General features: G+C 43.8%; 1 protein-coding gene across 2 annotated transcripts in view; it reads left to right on the top strand.

Moving 5' to 3' along the window:
- klf8 (Kruppel like factor 8) overlaps positions 1–21,984 on the top strand; it is a 61,172-nt gene that overhangs the window by 10,009 nt on the left and 29,179 nt on the right. For both annotated transcript variants that reach the window (XM_083890037.1, XM_083890038.1), the window contains exon 2: positions 20,082–20,501. In XM_083890037.1, coding sequence (XP_083746163.1) covers positions 20,082–20,501 — 420 coding nt within the window. The remainder of the gene's footprint in view (positions 1–20,081; positions 20,502–21,984) is intronic.

Genomic DNA, 21,984 nt, shown 5'->3' on the forward strand with positions numbered 1-21,984 from the left:
CTTTGTGTGTGAGGAGAAGAACTTTGCTGTGTTTTTGGATAAAGAGCCATTGGAGGTTCTCAAGGACAAGGGGGTGGTGGTCTTGGAGAGCATGTGTGATGGAGTGATGGAGTTCTTGGAGTTCTTTGGAGTTCTGTCAACCCAAGGTTTGGTGCTTCTTCTTGCGTTATGAAGGTTTGTGTCTGAGGAACAAAGGGCTACGTGAAGCAGTGTGGATGTTGAGATGGTTTGAGGAGAAGAACTTGGATGTGTTGTTGGATTGGGAACCATTGGAGGTTCTTGAGGACAAGGGGGTGATGTTTCCTTGGAGAGCAGCAGTAGATGAGTCAAGTGAAGTTCTCAAGAAGGTACAATCTTCTCGCTAATGTCCCTGAGCTTAAGTTTAGTTCAGTCAGACAGAATCAAAATCATCTCCTGCTGTCTGACAAACCTGTAGAAAACAGGAAGCAAGACACACATGTGTCACATGGGACCTTTCTGAGAGAGACACCACAGGAAGTGGTTGAAACATGTCAAGGTAATCCTGATTTTCGATCTCAAGCGAGAGAGATTTTCAAATGACTTGAAGGTTTAATCGGATCAAGGAGCGTATACAACGCCATTCCTGTTCCTACAATCTATTAAATGGTTTGAGTGTTTTATGACAAAGAAAAATCATTAAAACTGAATCATTTTGGCTTCTGGACAAAACATCATCAACAGATGAAAATATGGGTTAGTTGCAGACTTTATGGGACAGTTTATGACTCGGTCGGCGTGTACGGGCCCTGGTGTGGCTCTGTGTTTGTGGAGCTGGCGCCTGGAGTCTCCTGGTGTAAACAATCTCTGGCTCTAATCGCCGCAACGGAGTTGGAAGTTTATCTGAAGGTCATGAAGCTGCTGAGAGTTTGTCATGTGAGCTGCTGCCTGAGAAGAGACGGCTTTGTCGAGACCCTCGCGGTTCGCAGCGGCATCCATGCTCTCTTCGTCTCTTTCCTCCTCCTCGACTCTCTGTTTACCTTCCATTCACATCCTACAAGTGAGGATTTCAGTCATGTGCCGATAATGGCTTCCTCCGCCTCCAAGCATCCAGGCTTGTTTACGCGCTTCTGTGCCAAATATACGTCTGAGATGATATCCCTTTTTTGAAGACTTTTCATTCACAGAACCTTGAGTTCTGGCAGCAGCGTCGGTTGGACACGTTCCACCGTAGCATTAGCGCTCACGCTGCACATTAACCCAGCGAGAAGAGGGAAAAACTCAAGAAACTCAGCTGAAGGCCTGCTGACAAGCTTTGTTATTTAACTCAGAGCTGGAATGTCTGAAGAGTTTGAGTAGCAGCGTTATAACACACACACACACACACACATCTTGTATCTGCAGATAATAAGCTAAGGTAAATTCAGAGTCAGACAGTAAGTTATTTTGTTAATTCTGCCAGCAAGCGGTCGCTATGACACAAAATAAATAAAAATATAAAAAAAATACACTGTAAAAAAAGTCATACGTAAAAAATTGGCTTCTCGCGTTTTGGGGGCGGAGCTTTGACCAGGGACAATGAGACTGTTATTAAAACGTCCCGTAACGATGAATTGGACCAAAGTAACTGCAATTCATGACGTTATATAAATATGCAAAAGTTCGTAGAAATGCGCCCCCTTGTGGACGGTATGTATGTTGAGCTAGAGCAGCATTTTCAGGTCGCTCGTTACCGATATATTGAATATATTAGCGATTTTCCATGTCTGATGGAAATTTACTACGATTTGTGTGTTTTTTAATTGCAAGTCCCGATTTTTTTATCGTACACAGTTGCGTCTCAGTGTGAATTTTAGAAAACTGCGTGTGTGTGTGTGTGTGCAGGGTCGAGCGAATGTGTGTTTCTTCTCGTGGGAATGTGTGACTGAATTATGTGAATGAGTGTGTGTGTGTGTGCGTGTGTGGGGGGGGGGCTATGTGTACAAGTGTGTGTGTGTGTGTGAAAGTGTGTATTTGGACACACATTCTTCTCAGTGGGAGCCTGTGAATGGCTGCTGCATGCCAGTGTACATTCCACTGTGTGTGTGTGTGTGTGTGTGTGTGTGTGTGTGTGTGTGTGTGTGTGTGTGTGTGTGTGTGTGTGTGTGTATTGGCCGTGTCTCCTCAGATTAGGCCTTGATGCAGTGGTGATGGTGGAAAAGTGGACCCCACCTCCTCCTCCACCTCCTCTGCCAACACCACCACCACATCATAGTCATTAACAGAGGTGGGGTGTGTGTGTGTGGGGGGGGGTTGTGTGGGATAGAATCCTGTCGCTATGGCAACTGAGGCCGCGCTGCCAAAATGGCCACAATGAGAAGAAATAAAAGGGGGACGTGGGAGAGGAAAGGGAGGGAGCGAGCGATTGGAGGGTGGGGGAGGAAGAGGAGGAGGAGGAGGAGGGGGAGGAAGTTAGTGGAGGGGGGGGGATGTGTGTGTGTGTGTGTGTGTGTGTTAGAGGAAATAGAGGTTAAGGCAATGACAGAGAGACATATAGAGACAAGTGATGATGACAGAGAGAGAGAGATGATCTGATAATGAGGTCATGGTTTTGTAGCGTCGGGACACACACACACACACACACACACACACACACACACACACACACACACACACACACACACGTAAGATTTACAGGGAGAATGACACTTATCTCATTGTCACTGTCACATTAGTGAAGCTACTTACTTCTAAAATAAAAGTTGAAGATGACCTATATGTTCTTAATTCAAAATAAAAGTGCCTGTTTTCCCACGGGCCGCAACTTTTCTGCGTTTTCCTCAACATTAGGCTGTAAACCAACGTTTTTGTCTCTCCCGCACCAAATCCCATAGAGAAAACCATCATTTTAAGCTCATGCGGACACAGGAGTTGTTCACCCACTGCTGCCTCTATCACTGAAGTTCACATGTGTTCATGTGTGTTATTTTGTGATTTCTGTGTCTGAAATCCTTTGTTCAGATTTACCTCAGTGACACAAAGTGACCACACAAGGCAGCAGCAGACCAGCAGCTCATGTGCTAAAAAACGATGATTTTCTCTATGGGGTTTGGTGCAGGACACTTTTTTACTGTAAACTGGGCTGCTGTAAACAGGAAGTAGTTTTTCTCGTGTACAGCTGTTTGCTCAGTTTCCAGAAGTGGCGCTCATGAGGAACAACAAAGGTGAAAGGTCACAGCACACAGAACACACTCGAGTCCTGGTTCTGGTCTGCGATCAGGATCAGGACCCAGGTCAGTTCTTCTGTGTCGTGTTTACAGATGATAAAGTTGCCAAAAGAGGGAAGAACAGAACGACAACAACAGTCGTCAAACAGTCGTTTCGTCCACTTTCTTTTCCACTGTGATTGACAGACGGGAGCCGTGGAACAGTGTGTGTGTTTGTTTGTGTGTGTGTGTGTGTGTGTTTGAGTGTGTGTGTGTCTCACTCATGTCTGAGGTTAGTCCAGGCCTCTAAGTACTTTGAATTCAGTGTGAGCTTTAGAGAAGTGCTCCGACCACAGCGCTGTGGTTTGAACACGTGTGTTTGTGTGTGTGTGTGTGTGTGTGTGTGTGTGTGTGTGTGTGAGAAAGGTTAGAGAAGTACGAGAGCGTGAGTTTGTGCACGTAGCGCATCGTTGTCTGGTTGCAAAATGGATTTAAATAATAATGTAGAGCGTGTGTACGTGTGTGTGTGTGTAGTTGTGTAATTGTGTAACTTAAAAACGTAGAGTACAGACAAAGAGTTTGTACCAACTTTACGCATGTGTGTGTGTGTGTCTGCATAACACACACACAAAGATACAGACAATCAGAGACGGTTTGTGTGTCGTAGAAACGAAGACAACGATAATTTGTGTGTGTAGTTGTGTAATTGTGCAACATATATAACCGACTTTACGTGTGCGTGTGTGTGCGTAACACACATACAAAGATACAATCAGACACAGTGTGTGTGATAAATATGAAGAAAACGACAATTTGTGTGTGAGTAGTTGTGTAATTGTGCCACATATAACCAACTTTACGTTTGTGTGTGCGTAACACACATACAAAGATACAGACAATCAGACACAGTGTGTGTCGTCGAAACAAAGACAACAATTTGTGTGTGTAATTGTGCAACATATACAACCGACTTTACATGTGTGTGTGTTTGTGTGCGTAACACACATACAAAGATACAGACAATCAGAGACGGTTTGTGTGTCTTGGAAACGAAGACAACAACAATTTGTGTGTGTTTGTGTGCAGTTGTGTAATTGTGCGACATATATAACCAACTTTCCGTGTGTGTGCGTAACACGCATACAAAGAGACACTCTCAGAAAGACAGTGTGTGTTTCATAGAAACAAAGAAAATGACAATGTGTGTGTCTGTAGTTGTGTAATTGTGCGACATATATAACTTAGAAAGCAGCGTACACACCAAGTTTATGTGTGTGTATGTGCGTAACACACATACAAAGATACAGATGCAGACAATCAGACACAGTGTGTGTGTGTGTGTCATAGAAACAAAGAAAACAACTGTTAGTTGTTACATATGTGTGTGTGTACGTGTGTGTTTTTGTGTGAGAAACAGTGTGTGTGTACGTGTGTGTAGCAGACAAGTTTTGATTAAAATCTGTCTTTGTGAGGACATTTTGTGAAGGGTGAGGGGCCCGGGGAATGTGTGTGTATGTATGTGTGTGTGTGTGTGTGTGTGTGTGTGTAGGGAAGTTGTGCACAGCCTTGCGTCAGCAGGGTGTGGTGTGATAACAGCAATAGGCAGCTTCTCTGTGTGTGTGTGTGTGTGTGTGTGTGTGTGTCTCTACCAGCCAGATGGAGACACACCCAGTTCTTCGTTGCACACATGTACGCACACACAGTGTGTTTGTGTGTGTGTGTGTGTGTGTGTGTGAGACCAACATTTGAAAACAAATACACAAAGCAGTACTAATACTAATACTCATGTATTTATTTAAAAAATGATCATTAATTATTACAAAAGTGAGTTACAGTAGCGTCGACCTGAGTTAGCGTTAGCGTTGTTTCGCAGACGTGGCTCAGGTTTGGCCGCTCGCCAGCGAGCAGCATCTGTCCTCACCGCCGACGAGCCAATCAGAGGCCACGTGAGTCCACAGAGACACACACACACACAGAGAGAGACGCTGAATAATCCCAGCCTAAACAAGCCCAGTGAAAATAATAATACACAAAAAGAAGAAGAAAGAAATCATCATGGGAATTGTGTGGTGGAAAATCACGGCAACATCTGGCAACCGCAGACGCAGCTGTGGTCGCAGTGAATGCACTTTAACGTTCATTTAAATACGCGCTGATTAATAGATTACGGATTAGATTAATACGAGAATTCATCCCACGTTTCTGCCTCTTTTATCTTCATCTTTTTGAGTGATTTTGTTGCAAATGTGATTGGCTAAAAAATAAGCTAAATAATTAGCTCTAAAACCCACACGGTGAATGCAAACAGATATATATGCTCTGATGCTTCTGCCGTTGTCATGGCAACCAACAGGCAGCAGCATCAACAGCAACAACATTGTGGTTGTATAGAAAATGTATATACTGTATTTAAATCCCAAACAGCACTCCCTGGTGGTTGTTTTTGTCACAAATATCCAGTATATGAGCAATAATTGGCACATAATGAACATAAAAAGCCATTTAAAGTCTGTTTCACCCGTTTTTGTTCAATTTATTTGTATGTTTTCACATCTTTTACCAATTAAACACAGTGAATTTTCCTTAAACAAAAGTAGGTATAGTCACTTTGACAACAACTTTTCTTGTATTTTTTCCATCATTATATTGCAGTTTCAAAATAAGAGCATTTGTGTGGCTATGGAAGGACAAATAGTTGCCAATAAAAATGTATTGATGAGGAAAAATGAACCAAAAACATGAGTAAATATCTCATTATATCTTGATATTAAGTCGTGGGCTGCATGGAATTGATCGGTGGACCACATGTGGCCCAGGGGCCGCAGGTTTGAGACCTTTGAGATAGCTCCCGAAGTCCAAAATCACAGTTTTAACCTTGTGTTCTTGAAGTTAACTCTTAATTTTAAAGGGCCCATATTGTGCAAAATCAACTTTTTAATCATTTTAGTACTGATATTTGGGACTCAGTGGGCCATACCAGTCCCCAAAATGTGAAAAAACAAGACTCAGTCATGTTTTAGTGGTTCCACTTAGTGTAAGTATAGGCGATAAAACACGCAATGTTTAAACCTCCCTCGGAATGACGACATAGCGACACATTTCACCGTGAATGTTGGCATGCCGCCAGGCAGAGTACTTCACAGCTCCCCCGTAGCTCCCCCTTGTCCCTGTGAAATATGAGAGTGCAGGCGAGGGAGGAAGAGTGGCTGTACAGCAGAGCACAGTGTTTTACACAAACTTCCAGCCTCAGAGGATTTTTGTGTCCAGTGGATATATTTTATTAAAGCGGAACTAGACCGAAAGTTCCTATTATCGCTGTTTTTTTTGGTGTGTATCTGCGTCATTACGTTGTTTATGAACCCTGACGGTTCGAAACAAACAGTTCAGCCATTGCTGAGAACGTTGTGTTTTATTGTAATCTCGGGGCTCAACGAGATCACTGAAAATCCCGTAAACGTTACGTAAGCAGCGGTTCTCCTGAACAACCGATCGTCCTGCTCCGGGCGGTAGTCCGGGCACATCCGGTTGCGTACATTGAACCGCGGAAGAAAAATAACGTCCGTTGTGGAGGTGTTTCACGAGCAACAGTGTCTTCTGACTCTGGGTCTGACTCCGGTTTTTGAACTGCTATTGTGCTTCATCCTGATATTTTGACTAAAGCATGACACAGACATGTTCATTAGGGCATCAGGAACTAGTTTAACTTGGGGTAATAGGATATAATATGGGACCTTTAAGGTATTACGATCAACAAATCGATCAATAAAGGAACTTCTCGCCTGTTCAGGTTCAGATTCCACATCTTTTTAGAGTTTTTGTTAAATACTGAGGATGAAAATTAAGTTTATTTATGACAAGATCATCCAAACATAGAAGGATTAGCTGTTAAAGTGGCAGGGTTGTGTTGAATCCTGTAATCATGATTTAATTTCATGAATTAAAGGTCGTGTTACGTTTTAATTGTGGCCTCGTGCAGGAGTCACTGCTTTTGTTTTTGTTAGTGGAACAGGATTTTTCTTTTTTTTGACCAGCGTCTGACAAACGGCTAACTCTGTCACTCATTAACCTAGCCCCGCCCTTTCCACACACACACACAGACACACAGATTAATGTACAGCTGTCTTAGTGAGGACACTCTCACTCTCTTTTACACTAACCTTAACCATCCATGACCCTGACCCTAAAACCAGGTCTTTTATGGAGTCTAAATGTCCTCACAAAGATGTACATACAAGGACAAACACACACACAGAAACAGAAAGTGTGTGTTCTTGTACTTGTGGCTTTGTGAGGACCAACAATTGGACAAACCATACAGAGTGAGGACATTTTGTCTGGTCCTCACATCTGTAAAGGGCTTTTATAGGAGGTTTTAGGGTTATGTCCATCTGTTTGAGGACATTTTGAATTATTGTCTGTCCTCACGAGTAATGCTCAATTTTGAGGACATTTTGACCTTGTGGGACAGTTTGTCTGGGACCCACAACTATAAGGGGTTTTTGGGGATTAAGACTTTGGTTGTAGGGTTAGGATTATGTCCAAACACACGTACAAACCTGTCTCTGCGAGGACATTTGGACTCTTTGGGGGCATTTTGTCTGGTCCCCGCAACCTAGTTCTTTTTGGAACTAGGTTCCAAAATTATCTTTTTGGATAATCCTAACCTGGTTAAAGGTTAGGATTATGTCCAAAAAAAAACATAGAAACCTATCTTTGTGAGGACATTTTGACTTTTTGTCTGGATCCCACAATCTTTAAAGGGCTTTTTAGGGGATTAAGGCCTGGTTTTAGGGTTAGGATTATGTCCAAACACACGTACAAACCTGTCTCTGTAAGGACATTTTGACACTTTGGGGACATTTTGTCTGTGTCCCACAACTTTACGGGGTTTCTTGGGGTTGATAGTTGGTTTAAGGGTTAGGATTGTCCAAAAAACTCATGCAAACCTGTCTGTGAGGACATTTTGACTTTTTGTCTGGTCCCACATATTTAAAAGGCTTTTTAGGGTGTTAAGACCAGGTTTAAGGGTTAGAGTAAAGGGCTAGGGAATGCATCATGTACATGATGTGTCCTCCCCAAGGTATAAAAACAAGTTTTTGACTGTCTTGGAGTTTCTTGCGTCTCCTCTTGTCTCTTAAAACCCCGAAAACAGTGTATTAAACCACAGGAAGTGAGGACATTTTAGACATTTAGGGGAGGGGCTAGAGTTTGCCTTCTGCTGTATGAGTGTCCTCATTAAGAATCATGTACAAGAATGTGCCCTTCTTTAAATGTCGCAACGGAAACACAAAAGCCATGATGCCATTTTGCCGCCAAAGTGGCGCTGTACACATTCACAGCTACTGTATTTGCAACAGCTGAAAATAAGTGCAATTAAATACCTCTAGAAAATATAAAGACCACACAGATAATCGCAATAGTTGGAGTAAAAGTGGGTTTTAAGACATGGAAATGGAAGCAAAAGAAGAGTTTTCCACAATCAGAAAAGTCTCCGCCCCCTCTGAGCTTCCCTTTAAATTTCAGTACCTCACTATGTCAGATAATTTTGACTCTTTGGCAGCTGTTTTCATAAAAAAGTGACGATGTTGTGAGTCAGGGTTTGAAACAGTTCATCATCATCATCATCATCAGGACGCTGAACTAACAGCATCCAGATTTACAGGTTTTCCAGTTTAAGGAGAAACTGTCGCTGTGTAAGTGTGTTGGACTTGGTGCAAAGTTTCAGGACACAAACGCAGATTGAGCAGATTAAACAAACATAATCGACAGCAGCAAAAAGATAAACAAAAAAAACCCTCAGAGGATGAAACAAACTCACGCAGACGCTGAGATCCACAGAGACTAAATCCACCAGAGAGCCTGAGCAGACACAGGTGATACAAACGAGACACAGGTGAATCACATCAGGGCGTGGCTGACGATCAAGACAGGACAGGAAGTTCATCAGGTAAACACAAAATAAAACAGGAAGCAAAAGAAGCCAAGGTCCAGAAGAAGAGAATAAACAACAAAAACACCTGGATGATAATAATAATAAGGTCCTTGTCAGTTAAGTTTTCTCTTAACTGCAGACAGGATTTCATCATTTGTCTTAAAAACCTTTGCCAAAAATCTGCTATTTGAATCCTGGTATTGGGATTTTGTAAATTGGCCGATTATTCATCTGAAACGACCGCAGATACAGTCGCGCTGCTGTCACGTGGGTGATATTTGTTGTTGGATGACAGACAGGGCTTACGTTGAATTTTCACCAGCTTCCATGTTTGGTTTGGTAAGAGCCTCGCCCTGTGATCAGCAGATTAACACACACACACACACACACACACGCACACACACACTTTCCTGACCTGCTCCTGAACTCTTCCTGGAGGCTTTCCCCTCAGGTGTTTGCCGTGTGAGCTCGACCTTTGCCTGTAGAGAACAGTTTCCTATGCAAATGAAATGATGTCACGTGACAAAGACAGTTTCCCAGCGGCTTCAGTCGAGCCCTTGTTTCAGACGCTGGTTTTAAAGGGGAAATAAGTAGTTTATAGTGCCATCTAGAGGAGAGGCTGAAATTTACAACAAAGACCTGCTGCTCTGCTCACCCCCTCCCTTCCCTGAGCGCTACTATATCCTCAGCCTGTCAAATGTCGTCCTCGTCGTCTTTCTCCGTGTCAGCAGATGAGGTTCGAGCTACCACGGCCGTAGCAGACGAAGTGGAGAGAGAGGAGGCGGGACTTCCGCTACAAGTAAAGAGACGCTTGATTTGTTCTCTCTGGTTTGTCCTTACAGGCTCCGGTAGAAACATGGCGTCTCGCTGCTAACAGTGGCTATGCAACTATATGTTATATGTTATATAAACCCATAAATTCTACACATTGTCCCTTTAAGCCAAATTTTAAAGGGTATATTAGATTACTTTGTGCCAGTTTCTAGACTTTCTACCAAAAAAATATACAAAAACACTTAACGATATTGATGTAGGATTTCAGTTTGTTCAGGTTTCTATGGCTGATCTTCAGGATAGCCAAAAAATGACCCTTCATAATCGCAAATGTGACGCTGCAACACTATTCTGACCCGTGATTAATCAGTTTGAGCTTCGTTTAAACGTGAATATTTTCTGGTTTCTTTGCTCCAATTCATAAAAAGTGATTCATTTTGATTTTATTTCAAGTTTTGGGGAAAAAAACCCTCCATCTTTTCTGACATTTTATGGACCAAACAACTAATTAATCATGAAAATAATGGACAAGCATCGTTAGTTGCAGCCCTGATCACATGACACACTAAAGATAAGACTTATAACACAGATGATGAAGCTCCTCGAGGACGCCACAAAATCCATAAAGACTCGTAAACCTCGTAAACCGCCTACGATAACTGGACGTTTGCATTCTGCGCTCTCTCAGTCTTCATATTTGAATGGTATCAGGGGAGTGAGGACGTAAAAAACGCGGTCGTGAACTGACGATGAACTGAGGATGAACCCGTTGCAGTGAGAGTGTGCTTTTCCTTTTCCTGCTTCACTCCTGAGTTTGTTTGTTGTCTCACTTCTGAGGAAAAGCCTCAGTGTTTGTGTTTCTCTGTCTCTGTCAGGACCTTCTCTGGCATAAACTAGGACCACTATAGTCCTCGTAGAGACCACAACCTGGTCCTACTGAGGCTGAACCTCATGTCTGAGGATTTTTGGTGTTGGTTAAGGTTCGGGATAACTCACACATGAACCAATGCAGAGTCCTAAATCCACAGGAAGTGAAGACATGGTTGATCCTTATGTTCTGTTACATCTTAAAATGGCTGTTTATGGTTAAAGACCTGGAGTATGGTTAAGGTTGGGGTAAGGGAATGCTAGGAATGCTAAATTGTGAGGTCATTTTGACCCTATGGGACATTTTGTCTTCACCCTACAACTTTGTAAAAGGTTTTTCAGGTTTAAGACCTGGTTTTAGAGTTAGAGAATTAAGCACTTTGTTGTGAAGATTAAGGGTTAGGGTAAGGGAAAACGTTATGTTTGTTAATGTCCTCACTAGGAATGTTAAATTGTGAGGACTTACTTTGACCTTGTGGGGACATTTTGTCTAGTCCTCATTAACTTTAAAGGGCTTTTTTAGGGTTTAACATCCAGTGTTAGGGTTAGGTTTATGGTAAGGGTTAAGGTTAGACACTTAGTGGTGATGTTTAAGGGTAAAGCCCAATTTATACTCCGGAATAAAGTTCTCTCCGTTGGTGACGGAGACCCCTCTACGTCGCCGAAGAGCCTCTCCGTAGCCTCCGGCTGCACGAAATACTACGCTAACGATAAATATCGCGATAACGATGCTCTGTGCCGGCCACTGTGAGCACGGGGCGTCCACAGAGGCGGAGCTGATCACCGCCGACAACGTCGCCGCCAAACTATAAATATGTCATATCTTACACAAACCACATGTTTAGACTCTGTATGGCTATTTTCTCACCTCAAATGATCTTAAAACTGTGTTCTGGGAAACGGCCACTGTTTCAATGTTATCCCGCACAACAACCTTGCGTAGCGACCCCTACTGATCAGGCGGGAAATTGCAGTGCGTATCCGGCACCACGGAGTCGGATAACGCGTTACGCAGTCGTAGAAGTATAGCGTGGCCTTAAGAGTTAAGGGGGAGCGAAGGAATGCAATGTCAATAATGTGTCCTCACTAAGACGTAAAAACAAGTTTGTGTGTGTTAATGGGTGTGGACATCAGAACTCTTGAAAAATGTGCACGTCTACATGTATGTGTGTGTGTGTGTGTGTGTGTGTGTGAACACAGAGTGTGGTTGACACTGGGGTAATCCCCCACCCCCCACTCAATACACACACACACACACACACACACACACACACACACACACACACACACACACACACACACACACACACACACACACACACACACACACACACACACACACACACACACACACACACACACAGATAGGGCTGGGGGCTTTGGGGAGAGGCAGTGAAGCAGCGACAGAGAGGAGAGCGAGCATTGACCCAGATAGTCTCTCTGTCCCACCCTCGCTCTCTCTCATGCACACTGTAAAAAATAACCTCACCATGTCTTTTAAATGCGTCCGATAATGGATTTAAATTGGTTTATTTTGTGTGGTTTTTGGGGGGATTATGTCATAATCTGGTTCTGGATTTGACAAACTCAGGATGAAGTGGTGGGAGTCGCGTGACGGCGTCACACTGAAGGTTATTTTTGTGGGCGTGACCTTCACTTCTGTGAGTGTTTTGCATATAAGGTAAAAACATGTGGGAGGCTCAGGCTGTCAGTGCTGTCACAGCTCCATCATCAGGTCGTGACAGGACCTGAACGCTGCTGCTGCTCCCAGTCCCAGACCAAGACATGGAGACTAAACCACCAACACATCAAACCAGAAAACAGAACCCAGAACAGTAGCATAGAACACCAAACCAGAACCCAGAAACCAGATTACCAAAGCAGAAAACAGAACACTAACCTTGAACCCAGAACCCCAAACCAGATCACCAATCCACGACCCAAAACACTAACCCAGAACATAAACCACTGACCCTGAACGCAGAACACTCACATAGAAACCAGAGCTCCAACCCAACCAGATCATCAACCCAGAATCCAGAACATCAACTCAGAAACCAGAATTTCAATCTAGAACCCAGAAGACCAACCGAGGACACCAATCCAGAAGACAAACCCAGAAATGAGAACACCAACCCAAAACCCACAAGACCAACCCAGAATCCAGAACACCAATCCTGAAGACAGACGATGTTAGATGACATTTAACCACATATGTGTGTGTTTACATTGATGTTTTTAGCGATTTCTCACTCTTAAACAGGGTTTAAAAGTGTTGTTGTTTGTTGTTTACGCCCTGGTGTGATCGTGTTTACGTTGGTGCAAACGTGACAAAACAGGTTTGTTTCCTCGACTCAGCGGTGACATAAAGCTCTGAGGTTCTGTGTCCGTCCTCGTTACTCTCAATCCCCCCCCCCACCCCCACGACTTCCTGTGGTAGGATCACTGACAGGGTCACACCCACCCCACCCTATTTTATTCTTGGAACTCCTCAGTGCGACCCCCCCCCCCCTCCTCTGACACACACACACACACACACACACACACACACACACACACACACACACACACACACACACACACACACACACACAGAACATGCACACTCACACAGACTATCACCACTCATTAGTGCACACACAAACTTGTTTTTATGTCTTAGTGAGGACACGTCATAGACATAAGGCATCCTCTTTACCCCTTACCTTAACCATCGCAACCCTAACCTGAGCACAATTAGAACCCGAACCCTAAAACCAGGTCTTAACCCTGAAAAAAAGCCATTAGAAGTTGTGCCGGCTCTCAGTGCGCTCCGGGCGTCCACAGAGGCGGAGCTGATCCCCGCCGATAATGCCGCTGCCGAACTATAAATACGTCATATCTTAACACACACAGCACATGTTTAGACCCTAAATGGCCAATTTCTCGCCTCAAATTATCTTAAAACTGCGTTCCGTGACACAGAAAAGTGAGAAACGGCCACTGTTTCAACAACAACAGTCTTTCGCTCTCTTTCTTTCTCGGACGCCATTGCTCACTGTAGCCAGAAGCACAACAACCTTGCGCAGCGACCCCTACTGATCGGGCGGGAAATTGCAGCGAGTGTCCGTCACCACGACGCAGAAGTATAAATGCTCGAGGCGTCTCCGTGGTGACGCAGACGGATAACGCATACGCAGTCGGAGAAGTATAATGTGGCCTTAACCCTAGAACCAGATCCTTACCCCCCAAAAACCCCTTTGAAAATGTGAGGACCAACAAAACTCACAAAGCTACAAACACAAGACCATGTCTTACTGAGGACACATTGCATTCACTAACCCTAACCCTTAGCTTAACCATCACAACTAAGTGCTTAGCCCTAACCTTAACAAAATTATAACACAAACCCTGAAACCAGGTCTTATTTCTGGGTCTTTACCCTGGGGCCCAGACAAAATGTCCTCTCAAAGATTGGTTTGTACGTTTCTTGGACCCTTAACCATCACAACTAACTGTCACTGTCTAACCCTCGGACTTACCCTTACCTTAACCCTCACAATTAAGTGCTTAACCCTAACCATAACCCAATAATAACCAGGTCTTAATCTTGAAAAGTCCTTTAAAGTTGTTGGACCAGGACAAAAATGTCCACCACAAGGTCAAAACAAGGTCCTCTCAAAGACTGGCTTGTAGGTTTTTTGTCAGGACCTCACAAATATATAAATACAACACAATACACACACACACGATTGGGTAGCATTCGTAGTAAGGAACACTCGGACAGAAACCCTAAAACCAGGTCTCAACCCCCAAAAAGCCCTTTAAAGATGTGAGTACCAGCCCAAAATATCCTCACTCCGTATGTTTTATACATTTTTCGGTCCACTCAAAGCTACAAATTCAAGAACATGTATACCAGGACGGGTCTAGGGCAGGGTTTTGCCTCTGAGCAAGGCACCACTGCAGCCTCGTTTGTGTTCAGAGCTTAGCCCTGAACTTAACCACTCCCTTCAGAAGTGAGGCTTTGCCTCATTAGGACCAGGCTTTGGTTCTTCATGAGGACGACTGGTCCTGACAGGGTCAGTGGTCCTGAAGACACACACACACACACACACACACACACACACACACACACACACACACACACACACACACACACACACACACACACACACACACACACATGCACACGCACACGCACACACACACACACACTGTACTTTCCCTCGTCTGCAACAGATGTGGCTCATGTAGGATTTGTGAGAAGATTCCCAGTGTTTGCTCCTCTCTCCTCGCCGCGGTGGAGTGGGCGTGGCCTGTGAGCTGCAGCACAACTCCAGAAAAGTCCAGACAACTTGACTTTTCACATGTTTCGTGTGTGTGTCTCTCTCTCTCTCTCTCTCTCTCTCTCTCTGTGTGTGTTTTTTCCTCAGTGATTTACTGCTCACACGGCACAGTCTGCACCGTCTGCGTTGTCCCGCAGCATTGAGCTCCACCCGGCTGGAGCTCCAGATCAGGTTAAAACAAACACTCCCTGAGAAAAAGATTTATTTGCAAATCCTGTTCGATCCAGGTCCGACTGCGGCGCGAGCGTTCCAACGTCAAAAACAGATTAATCGAGTCTGAAAAAAGGATCTCACACTCCCTCTGTGATCAGGACGCTTCCTCCTGTCTTCTCCTGAGGATAAAGGTTTCTGTTTATCATGCATTACACCCATTAATGGTCAACATTCTGGCCGTTTAAAGCGATAGTGAAGTGTCCTTGTATGGCGTATGTATGCACACAGTCAGGGTTTCTAAAACAACAAACCCCAGTTTTAGTTCCACTTAACAAAAGGCTCACCTCATAAAATACATGGCAGTTCAAGTGTACTCTGTGTTTCCTGTTTTATCTCACTGTCAAGGCAGCTTCTTCTTACTAGAAACTGGAGTTTATGCTGCTTTGAAATCCGCTCACGACGCTCGACACCAAAGTCTATAGAGAAAAGCAGCGATTTTACGTCGCGGCTTACAAAAGCGAGAAGAACTCACAAGTGACACAAACTCACCAAATACGGCCTCAGTAGACGAGGAACTCCCACGTTTCTATGAGCTAAAAACGCTCGTTTTCTCTATGGACTTGGTGCCAGGGAGTAATGCACAGTTATATGTTTGTGCATTTCGCGTCGCCGTAAATATGCAACGGTTTGTGCTATCGCAAAAATTACAACGGTTTCCGAAAGCTGAGAAGTTGCACTACAAAGCTAAGGTGTGGTTATTACGGTAATTTGACTCGCGCTGTTGCGGGAAGCCGGCGAACCGAAAAGTTGGAAAAAAGCTTCTGGAAAAATGGGCAAAAACACTAACTCACATGTTAAAATAAGTTAAAACAAAGTGTTAAGAGTTAAGAGGGCATGAAATATGAGGCTAAAATCAACTTTCTATACTGGCAGCCATGTTTTCATTGATTCTATATCCAAAACACAAACTTTCCCTTTAACAAAAAGGGATTTTATTATTATTATTTTACTGTGGAGTTCTGCCCTTCAGCTGTACCGTCTGCCGCCTTCAGCTCCGTCTCTTAACAGACAATAACAAATCCTCCCTGCTCAAGAACGTCTGACACGAAACCGTCGACAAAGGAAATAAGAGCCGTGGTTTCATAACTGATTTGTATCGAGTCGTCTGGAAAGACACCAAAAGGAAGAAAATTCTCCATAAAGTTGACTTAAAGCTCACATAGAGTGGTCCTGTTGCACATATATGTCAGTTATGGAGGTCTACATACATACATGAACTTGTTTTTATGGTCGAAAAAACCTCCTGGTTGCTGTAGCTGAAGCTCTCTTCAGCTGTGCTGTTTCAGACTGAACTCTCACACCCAGAAGACAGAACTGCCCTGTGATTGGACAGGTACCCGGAAGTGACGTAATCAGCACACCAGCTCTCAGAAGCACAGCTCCCCCCTCTGGAGCGGTGGATGCACTGCTACTCGTTATCAAAACATTGTTTTAACAGTGTTTAAAAATGGCTTCGTCACGACTCCCCGCCGCAGTCCCTTTTACGACTTTTGACCCGGAGCACTGTGTGCAAATTCAGATTTCATTCACGCTGCATTTACTGAATTGAATGGACGACTTTGGTCAGGTGAGAACTGCTTGGTCACACAGGAGGGAAACAATATACTGGAATAGAATGGTCCTTCTGAAAAATTGTCACAAATGAAGTTCTAATTTCCACGATTTCCTGTTTCCTCCACACTGAGATGTTTTACTCCACCAACAGGAGTCATGTTTGGCTCGAGAAGTCTAGAAGTTTACCTTTGGACCAACTCTGGTGCGAACCAAAGACAGGAAGTGAGGCTAGGTCGCTGACCTCGCTTCTTGGGAAAAACCAATAAGGTTTAAACAATAAAGTAACAACAAAGACTCCATAAACCTGGACAATCGAGAGACATTCAGAGTCTCAATCAATCACCAAAGTGTTTTCCCTAAAACGATTAAAAAAGAGTCACTAAAATGAGAACCAAAAGTAGGTGTCACTGAGCCGCTCGGTGTTAAAAGACCGTGAAAGTGTAAAGTGTTTTGAGTTTGGCTTTAAAAAGTGCCAGGTCCTGGTTTTGATCGTGAAATTGGTCCAAAATTGTACCGTACTTGATAAATCCTGACAAAATAGACCTCGCAAAGAACCCCAAATCACTCACCCGGACAAACTCCTGCTGCATATTTTCAGCATGTGAACAGAAAAGTGAATGTTTGAAACTCGATGCAAAGTGGTATGAAGAGGTCTCGGATGTTTTAAACCTCTACTTGTGGACGTCACATGGTTCTGTTTGACCTTTGATCCTGGAATAGTGCGTCTTATTTTGAAAATGTTTACACTAATGCAGGATGCTGGTGCACAGTGTGTGCGGGTTGCCAGATTGGGAGTGTGTGTGTGTGTGTGTGGGGGGGGGGGGGAAGGTGTGGCAACGAGCTGCCTTCACCTTTGTTTGGACTCACAGAGGGGGGCTCTGTGCTCACACAATGGGGCTGGAGATTCTAGTGTGTGTGTGTGTGTGTGTGTGTGTGGGAGGGGCCGGTGCTGGTGCGAGCCACACCCAGTCTGATTGGCCGAGGCCCCACCTCGCTGTGGAATCCACTGGTCACATGTCAGCAGCCTCCCCGGAGAGAGGAAGCACGAGGTCACGCTGAGAGAGAGAGAGAGAGAACAAAGCCGGAATAAGAACCCTTTTAAACGAGCTGGAGTCACTGATGATGTCACTTCCTGTCAAGAAAATCACATCAAAAGGCTGAAAAAGTAACATTTCACCAGTTTATTGAACTGAAAAAACTTTGAAGGATCTTTTTGCTCAGAGGAATGTTGCTCACAGTGTGTTTTCAGAATCTTAGACTTTTATTTTTCTACTTCCGCGTGTTGTTTTAATTTAATCTCACCAAAAAAGTATCATAATCTGACCTCAGAAGAGCGACAGACGGGTGTTTGTGTCCTGGATTTTCAGTGTGGGGGTGAGTTCAACCGCACACAACAAGGTTAATGTGTCAGATGATGTCTGAGATTTTTGATTTGGCTTTTAAAAACCACACACACACACACACACACACACACACACACACACACACACACACACACACACACACACACACACACACACACACACACACACACACACACACACACACACACACACACACACACACACACACACGACCGCATTGACATCAGGAACAGCTGAGCTCAGCAGGAGTTCAGTAGAAAAACAGACAAAATAAAAGAGCCGGGAAAAGGGAAGTTGTTCCTTCTTTTTTTTTTTTATACAACTTCCACTTTGTGCAAATGAGCGTGGCTCAACTCTGAGTCGTTTTTAACAGGAATTTAACCGACAACCTCTGCGTTTTAAACCCATGTTTAATCATTACTCGAGACACAGGAAGTGTCCACTTCAAATGTTCTCCATTTCCTCTCCTTTCAAAGTAAATGTTTTCAGACAAAAGGTCAGTCGTTTACTGTCTAATTTACGTATTACAACGTTATAAACAACACAATATAAAGTGTAAATGTATTACAGGTTTATTTCTTATTATTAATCATTAATATTCATTGTATTTTCTCATTCCTTTGAAGATTTTTTACTCTTATTTTTGTTGCTATTTCATTTTATTTGAAAGAAACCAGAGAGAAAATCTTTTATCTGATTGTTTTCTTAATGGTTTAGTCCATAAAATGTAAATTACCTTGACATTTTAATATCCACAATTGTCTTTTATTTTGCCCACAAACTTAAATTATTACGCTTTAATGATTTAGAAGAGAAAATACTGAAAAAGCAGAAAACGTGTTTGAATTATGAGGAAAAAAACAGTCAAACTGAGTCGTCACGGATCAAAATATGGAGACTTTTTATGTCGTAATTGACGATTAATCCATTAATTCATTGTTGCAGCCCCATTGCATTGTGATGTATGTGTTCTTGTATTTCCTGCTGATTTAAGTCATTATTTAGTGAAATATATCGACATTATTCTTGCACGCATCCATAAAAAGAAGATATTCATAGTTAAGAAGCTGAAAAAAACAGAAAACTTGATTATAAAGACGTTATTATACGCTATTGTTGTCATATACTGAGATTAAATTGGTAAAACGGTTAATTTATGGCCTTTTTTTGACCAAAATCGTCATGGGTTCAGGTCAAAGGTCGTTCAGGTTGTTTCAGTGAAGTTCTTTAACACTTTCTACAAAAAATGACACTAACATTTGAGTGTGAGGAGAGGAAGTGGAGAGAAAATGGAAGAAGAGAAGGTGTGTGTGTGTGTCTCTCTCGCTCGGCCATGGCACTCCCCACCTCCCTCTCTCTCTCTCTCTCTCTCTCTCCATGAGTGTGTGTGTGGTTCGCTCGGCTTCCAGAAAAGGGTGTGTCCGCCTGCCTTGCCTCTGAAAGAGAGGGAGGGGTCAGTTCACGGCGACTCCTCCCTGCTCTGCCTCTCTCTCTCTGTTATTTCTCTCTCGCTCTCATTCCCTCAGTCGCAGCCTCAGGATTTAGGCCTTTGTCTCTCGTCCTCTGTCTCTTCTTTCTTTTTTTAAAAAAGTGTGTTTTTTAACCCTCCTCCTCCTCCTCCTGTAGGTTTTTAAAGAACAGGGGGGGTGGGGTTGTGTTTCAGAGCAGAGGTAACATCGTCTCATCTCTCAACTCTTGTCATTTCCTGTCCCACTTCCTCTCTCTTACCTTCCTTCCCTCTCTGTTTTTCCCTTCTTCACGTCTTAAATTCTTCCTTTTTTTCTGCCTTTTTGGAAGTTTCTGTTCCTCTAAAGCCATTTCACCCCACCCCCCCCCTCAACTACCCCCTCTTATCACCTCCTCCTCCTCCCTCCTATCACCTTCTTCTTCTTCTTCTCCTCTTCAGTGCCAGTTGAGTCCTAAGCAGAAGAAAAATGCCGTCGGCGCCCAGAAGAAGCAGAGGAGCCCGGCCCGGCAGAGCAGCGCCCTGACCCGAAGACAACAACAACAACAACAACAACAACAACAGCAAACGTCGCCACCTGTGGTCCAGGAGGAGAAGGAGGAGGAGCCGCTGACTAGGCCTCGACGGGGGGAGGAGCAGCAGCAGCAACAGGAGGAAGTGGACGAGGAGCAGCAGCAGCAGCAGAAGACGACGAGAGAGGAAGTGGCGACGAGGTCGGCGAAGAAGAGGAAGAAGAAGGCGCGGGAGGAGGAAGAGCAGCCGAAGGTGAAGCAGGAGGAGGAGGAGGAGGAGGAGGTGGTGGACGAGGCGGAGATGCCGTCCGTGCAGATCAAACCCGAGCCGGAGGAGATGGAGTGCACGGTGAGGACGCAGGGGGCGGGGCTTTGGTGGCTGATTGATTGATTGATTAGAGGGAGGAGGAAGCAGGAGCAGTGATGGACAGATGGATGTCAGGTGGTGTTCACGCAGGATTAGCGGTGATTAAACGCTGACGATCAATTTGTCAGATGTTGATCGGCATGGAAGCCATTTTCTTTACACGCAAACGTCAGAACTGGGAGTTAAAAAGCATAGATTCAAACGTATCCTATCCTCGCCACCGTTAGCCTGGTATTTTAGCAAATTTCAGGTATTTTGCGCACACAACCAGCGTAGCAACATGCTATCTGTGCTATGTACTATGCGCACGACTGATTTAGTGTGGCACAAATATGTGAGGAGTGCAATTAGCGGTGTCTGTAAAGTGGCAGTCATCTTGGAATACTTGCTCCTGAACTCGGAAATTCCGAGTTCCAACAACAAAACATAAACACAAACATATCTTGGACTAGCTATTAGCAATTGGAATGCTAATTTGGCGCACAAAGACAGAGTAACAACGGTTGTCTATGGTTAAAAGTTGAACAGTTCTATTTCAATGTCAAACTACAACAGAGCATGATGTATCCTCCAAGTTGACTGCATTCCAGTTGAGAAGCATATGAGACCTATCTTAAGCTAACTGCTAGCTATTTTTAGTGACAACAAAGCTTTGCAAGCACAAAAACAGCATGAGTAAAAAAAATAGTACTACATGGACAACTAATTTGTAACAAATATGTTAGACGTGCAATTAACGGTAAAATGAGTGGCGTTTGTAAAGTGGCGGCCATCTTGGAATCCTAAGTCGAGGTACACAAGGCTGCTTTGAACACTGGTCAGACATTCCGATTTCCGACTACAAATGGAATGGATCATACACTCTTAGAAATAAGGGTTCCAAAAGTGTTCTTCTACAAGGGCTGAGGTTCTACCTGGAACCATTTGCTTCTGAAAAACCCTTTTCCTGAAGAAAGGGTTTTTCAAAGGTTCTTGTTAACACTAATGGTTCCAGTAAGAACCATTTTGATCCAGAGAACCCTTTAAAACCCCTTTCTTGAATAAAGGGTTTTAAAAGGATTTGTTCTACCTGGAGCCAAAAAGGGTTCTCCCATGAGGACAAGCTGAAGAACCATATATGGTTCTACTTAGCACTTTTATTTCTAAGAGTCTAATGTAACTCCCGAGTTCACTGCCTTCCAGTTGAGAAGTTGGAAAATAAACATGGATGTAAACACATCCTGGGCTAGCTGTTAGCAACTGTTAGCCGCAGTGTAGCTACGGTTGTCTACTGTTAAAAGTTGAAGAGTGTACGATGGATGTAATGTGGAACAAATATATGACAGAAGTGCAATTAACGGTAAAATCAGCGGTGTTTGTGAAGTGGCAGCCATCTTGGAATCCTGTGTCGGGGGTTGGTGAAGTCGGAAAAATCCAACTTGAGGGGGGCGTTCCTGTTCAACAACTCGGAAATTCTGACTTCTGA

Source organism: Microchirus variegatus (assembly GCF_963457635.1).
Source record: "Microchirus variegatus genome assembly, chromosome: 5".
NCBI lineage: Eukaryota > Metazoa > Chordata > Actinopteri > Pleuronectiformes > Soleidae > Microchirus > Microchirus variegatus.